The sequence below is a fragment of the Fragaria vesca genome, unplaced genomic scaffold (assembly GCF_000184155.1).
Source record: "Fragaria vesca subsp. vesca unplaced genomic scaffold, FraVesHawaii_1.0 scf0513160_u, whole genome shotgun sequence".
Taxonomy (NCBI): domain Eukaryota; kingdom Viridiplantae; phylum Streptophyta; class Magnoliopsida; order Rosales; family Rosaceae; genus Fragaria; species Fragaria vesca.
In genome coordinates, this window is record NW_004443448.1 from 1,225,451 (window position 1) to 1,231,758 (window position 6,308).

General features: G+C 39.6%; 1 protein-coding gene across 1 annotated transcript in view; it reads left to right on the forward strand.

The window, feature by feature from the left end:
* The first annotated feature begins 3,824 nt into the window (after nt 1-3,824).
* Nucleotides 3,825-6,308, forward strand: part of LOC101312115 (F-box only protein 6-like) — a 4,743-nt gene continuing 2,259 nt past the window's right edge. Inside the window, exon 1 of the mRNA XM_004310040.1 lies at nt 3,825-4,128. Coding sequence (XP_004310088.1) covers nt 4,013-4,128 — 116 coding nt within the window. The 5' untranslated portion in view covers nt 3,825-4,012. The remainder of the gene's footprint in view (nt 4,129-6,308) is intronic.

Genomic DNA, 6,308 nt, shown 5'->3' on the forward strand with positions numbered 1-6,308 from the left:
TGTAAATACATACATATATTATAGAGTCTTGAGAGGTCTCGATATTTTATGGGATAAAGGTTTTATCGCTTGCAGCATGCATTCGATTTTTCCTTAGAAATTAATTTGGGGAAACATAAATATTTATTTATTATTTATTTTGTCCACTCACTCTAACGTTATTAAATGTTTTCCTCTGGGCCCTTCGTTTTAAATTGCCCAGTCTGCAGAGTTCGGGTTGGATCTAGTAGGAGACGAGGCATAGTCACCCGCTTTTCGGCCAGTTTTCATCAGTAGGTTACCTGTTCAACCTACTTGTGTTTTCTTGCTTCCGCTTGTGTTTAGTAGCTCTGAATACTTTAGAATTTTTGTATATTATGTGATATTCAGAAGCGTTAAATTAAGAGTGTAATATGAAATTTTCGAGTTAGGGTTGTCCATCTGCAAGGGAGATTTGCTTAATCTTTTCAGTAAATTTTCCTTGGAGGTGGTCCCCGCACGACTTACTCTGGGTTTCAGGGTGAAATTCGGGGTGGGTCGTGTCAGTGTAGATAGTGAAAAACGAGTGCAGACAGTAAAGAAAACGAAAGAGAGAACAGAAGAACAGAAGAGGAATGAAACAGAGAAGCAGAAGAATAAACTAGGGGGACTGAGGCATATATACAAAACGGGGGGAAAAGTCACCTCGGTCCCCCCCCCCCCTTCCCCACGCATTAAATAAGCATTTGCTGCAAACGGGGAAATCGGAGCCGTCGAGCTCCACCGTAAGATCACTCCACGTGTCCCACTAAGCGGTAGCTTCTCGAAGAAGAGAGGATTGAAACGACATGCATTAATTGCACGTCCCTTCAGTCCCCCCCCCCCCCCCCACGCACCACCTGGCGAACATGCAATTAATACTCTGACAGACAACCACCAACCCCGGCTACTAACCCCAAAGCCACAGTCTGGGATCCCGTATTCAACTCTCCGGGACCGGTTTCCCTTGGAAGAAGTACTGCACAAAACATGTTGATGCAAACGTCCCAAACGCTCCCGGATTATTCTCACTGGGAGGAAACCTGCAACGACTGTATGAAATTATTACGCCGGATAAGTCATCACCGAGAGGCAAACCATGAGGTATAATTCATAATTCATCGAGAGGGAGACTACAAACCCACCAGTAAATCCAACGGGATCAAACTGAAAATAATACGACCCGGAGAAATGAAAAATTGGAAGTCTCGGATAAGAACGGGAAGACACGTACAACTTCATATTCACACCCGAGCAAGAACCAACGGGCGAAGCATACCACCCCGGGAACGTACCACTGGGAAGCATGGGCAACAACTGGAACCATGAAAACCGTAAGTCCCTTGTACAGCTCCCGGAGAGATGGAGTTGGGCAGTTCATATCATTCCCTTCACACAGAGAATAGTGGTCTGATAACCCACGCGGGGATAATACCATGCGCTCGAGCAAGAACACACAATATGGAAAGGCTCGCTACCTTCCATTGCAACAACAACCTGTTCAAACATGTCTTGAGTACGAACTTAGGGGGACTAGGAACGGGTACCCGTTGAAAATCTGACAAATCGTGGGTCACTTCAAGTCCCCACTCAAGACGTGTCTTGAACGGGAACTTGGGGAGACTTGTAATTGGTAGTCGATAAATACCTCCCTTAGCCCACGATGTTATGAAGCCCAGCATGAGGTAGATCGAGCAGGCCTCATCCTGGAAGCTACAGTAGTCTGGGCCGGGAGAGAGGCGCTCCACAGAAGGCCAAATAAACAGACCTCAGTAGTATATTTGTCTCACATCGAATAACATGCAAGATATAAGTTAACGCATGGCTATAAATACAATGTTGAAGTCAACCAAAACGGTAAGAAATCTCCTAGCATTAAATACTTTACATACCACATAACTGACTTAATCATCGGAGAGAGAAAGACCGGAAAGTCCCGGTCAATCTCCTCTTGCAGGTATCTAGTCAACGACAATCAAAGAACAAAGATCACGCCAAAGAGCTTCTACGAGGTCTACAGGATCTTGCAGAAACACATACTATTGTATGTCACTAGTTCTATTATTTCAAATATGTAACGTGACCGTTCGATATTAGAATGTCAGTTGTATGGTATTTCTTTTGGTTTTTAAGGGATAGGAAGGAAGCAACATTTGCAGCTAATGCTGTGGCGGTAAGCAATAGTTAAATTGCATCATTTGGTGCATGACTTTGGGGGTGGGAGTAATGGGAAGGCAATTCATTAGGTAGATGAAAGTGCTAGCTAGAATTCAAGAACCTTCATATAAGCTAACTGCTAGGGTCACGAACATAACCATATATGCTGAATTCTTAAGGAACATATATTGGGTTAGAAACGTTAATAATTTTGGGTTTCCTTCTAGAATTCTTATCCTTTAAACTATGTATTACATGGTTTCTGAGATGTTATTATTGGAAATGGGAATTGGAATCCACCCTATGATCATCATTCATCATCATCACTTTGTATTTTGCAAGTGGGAATTGGAAACCTACCCCCGGAAGACTAGTAAAGGATATGGTTTGAATGAATGAGTATTTGCCAATTTGGTTAGAAAATGAAGATAGTATGATGACTTGAGACAAAGGTTGCTGCTATCACTCATTTCACTTGTAAGGGAAATGAATGTATGTATTCGATTCCTTTCTTTCTTTCTTTCTTTCTTTCTTTCTTTCTTTATCTTTTTCATGTTTTTAGTGGCAGCTATCATCTATTCCATTTTGTGTTTTTTTTTTATGCACCGTAAAAGTCTGAATACTTTGAAAGAGATACTTATAGAAAAGAACCTTTACAAATGTAAGTAATATCTAAGGCCAAGAAAACCCAACACAGTCTATTTCTAGAGATTTTTCGATACCACGGTAATCTTTTGTTTGTATGTTATATATAAAAATTAGAAAGACGTAAAGTTATGCTATCTCTCAATCACTGGAAACTGAAAATGAAAATAATCAAACTATGAACAAGTAAAACACCATTGATCATCAAATGTTACTGCATTACTCAATCAAGGTGTCATCACAACAATCACGTCAACAATCACGACGTGATTACAAGCTATTTGTACACATGACAATTACTATGAGGTGACAAGGAAAAACACGAACATTTTATCTTGTTCTCGATCGAGCATGTGATGCTCTAAATGTTTAAGCCGTTATGAAAATCTCGTCTTGAAAATAAATTTGAACTTTTTCTATGTAAATTTAATTCGATATAGACGCAGAGTAGTCTCGTGAGTAGCCGGTTTATCTCGATCCAGAAAATAAGAGTAATAATCGTACTGAGTACTTGGGATATTTGAGAGAATTATTACAAATGAGTAGGAGGAAGACTGAAGAAGAAAGGTAATGAGCAGGTGTACTTCCGTAATTCTAACAAAATTAATCATGAAAAATTGGAAAAAAAGAAAAAGAATCGAACAGAGGGACAATGATGGCGAGTGCGTGGAACCAAAAGAACGACAAAGAAAGAGCCTGGACCAATCCCACATCCAATCCAATCACAGCCGTTGATTCCCTCACCAAGGTCAAAAAGCAGGGTCTTCCTGCCCTTGACCAAACCCAAGTTATTACCTCGCGTTCACACACGTGGACAATATTCTCCCTCCCCAAAATCATCATTAACCAAACACCAATTTACCTCCCTACCCCCGTACTTTTAAACACCAATTTACATGCTTCTCCGTAATAATGTCAACTTGTAAGGCTGTATTTGTAAAACCGAGTCAGATGTTCGGGTTGAGTGTGGTGGAGGTGTACAAGTTACGGTATGAGCTAGCTGACGTGGCGAGAGGAGAGAGACAGAAGAAGGAGCAAAAGAGAGAGAAAGGAAGCAAAGGCTTTGAGTTTTGAGGGAGAAGAGAGAAATGGGGTGGGGATAGGAAGAGAGAAGAAGGTCTGGGTTTTTGGGGAGTGATGATGTTTATATAAGTTGAAGAGTTGTGAGTTTCGGGTTTTTGGGTTTCGGGTCTGGTCGGGTTAAACGGGTCGCATGGAAGGGGTGGTCATGCTGAGGCAGCTCATCGGTCAGCTTCAGGAGTTCGTACAACTCTACGGCTCTCCACCTCCTCAGCCTCTTCCGCAGCTTCCCTTACTCAACTACGCCAGGTTTCTCTCTCACTAGATCGAAAAACTTGTCTTCTTTAACACTCATCTGTTTAGTTACTTGTTCAATCTTTCATTTTATTCATTATCTGATTGTAAAGTTCAGTACTTTGGTTGATTTTCCAGCTGGGTTTGGTGAAATTGGGTCTTTTGGACTCTCTGGGATTTTTCTGCTGTTTCAATGTGTGCGTTTTTGTGCATATTGTCTTGCTGCTGTGTTTTATCTCATTATTTGGCACTAAAGTTATGAGCTTTATTGGATTTTCTGGACTCTAGATTAATTGGGCCAATCCCAATATTCGATTTTCTGTGACCGTCCAGCTGGAGTTGAGATTCGATGGTGTTCTTAGACAGGCATAGTTGTTAACACTGGACATATGGTTCTGGTCATTTTTGTTTCTGGGGCTTGTTGATTGGGTTTACCAAGGCTAACTAGAGAAAGGGAAGGGGAGAAAAACAGCTAGGTTTCGAAACTGGAATAATCTGAAAAATGTATAAATGAAAAGATTGTAGAGGGAGATTTCAGAAAGGTAGACCACCAGCTAAACAGGTTTGCTTGAGTTAGTCATGCTAAGTAAGGGTAATTGGTATGAGACGTCCATTGATCTAGGGAATCAATAATAATCATCAGACATGACATGCAGATTACTGCATTGTTGGTTCCCTTTATATTCAGAAATGAAGCAAATACACGGAACCGGCGTTTGTATATTGTAGACCTCATGATTTTCAGATTTCAATAAAGCTGCCAAATCTGCCAAATCTTTTCCAGATGTAATTTGATGTAGGACAGTGGCTCACCTGTGCATGCCTTATAAACGTAACTTCTTGGTTATATTTATGCTTGAATGACTTGAGTGCTTGAAAATTGGCTAAATGGATATGTGCCTTTTATGAAGTTTGGTAAATATCCCATAAGCAAGACAATCTGAAAATTTATTGAGTTTATCTTCCAGTTCAAGAGAACCTCGCAGGGCCTTTGGGGAAAAACATCATATTTAAGTATTCCTTTAAGAAACTATTAATGTGCATTGACATGTTGTCCTAATGTATTTACTCCATGACTGATCTTCATGGAAAGATTACGCTTATTAAATCAAGTTATCTTGGGTGAATCCTTGATAGGCTAATACTACTGCAAGACCCCTCCTTTCTTTCAAGTTAGACTTATAAAGTTTTTTTTTTTTTCTTATCTCTTATATACTGTCAACTGTATGTTCTGTAAACTTTGCTTATTTTCAGTACACTAGCCTCTTACCCGTGCATCTGCACGGGGATCAAAAAATAGAAGAAAGTGTACTTGAACTGCTCCACTTTATGTGGGATGAATCTGTTAATCCTATCATTTTGTAGATAACTGCTCCCCAAAAAGTGGGTAAAACTACCACGTACTTTTTTTTTCTTCTTATTTCAGTGGTGTTTTACGGTTAAACCCATAGTAACTATTATTTTTATTGTTTGAGAATTTTCTGCTACCTTGGTCTTTTGGCCAATTGAAAAAAAGGCTTCACCAAAGACACCAAAGCCACGCCTGGCTTTCTAATAGTAAAGATATTACACATTTCTTGACTAATCTATGAGAAGCTGGATGAGGTTTACTTTTTAAGGCTCTCTGGCATGGATACAATTTTGAAAATATGTGCTACACCATAGCTATATATATAGCAGAGAGTTACTTTGTGTAATTTAAACTTGTTGTGTAGCAAGTTGACTTGAAGTTATTCTTTAAGAACTGAAAATAATATACCACAGCTATTACCACGTAGTAATGCCCTCCACCCTATCACGAATCGGTCTAGTTTTTATTTGTTACTGGTAACAACCCAGATTGGTATAGTTGACATAATTAAACTCAATCGTTCAGAACTTGTTATAATCTATCTTTGCTTGCTTTTACATATATCACTGTAATTCATCTGTGTACATTTTAGTATTACTTATATATATATATGATTTTTCTCAGCTGCGGACGTCCGCACCAATGGTTTGGTGCGGATTTTCATTTTTTCACCACTTTTCGATTGAATTTTCTCATCTCCACCGTCTAGTATCTAGATAATATTGTGTAGATCATCTCTGCAAAATTTCAGCCAATTTGGTAATCGTTAAGGCCCTCAAACTCAAAAAACAAATAGACGGACTGAATTCTGTCCGGTTCATGTTTATACCAGAAAAACACAATT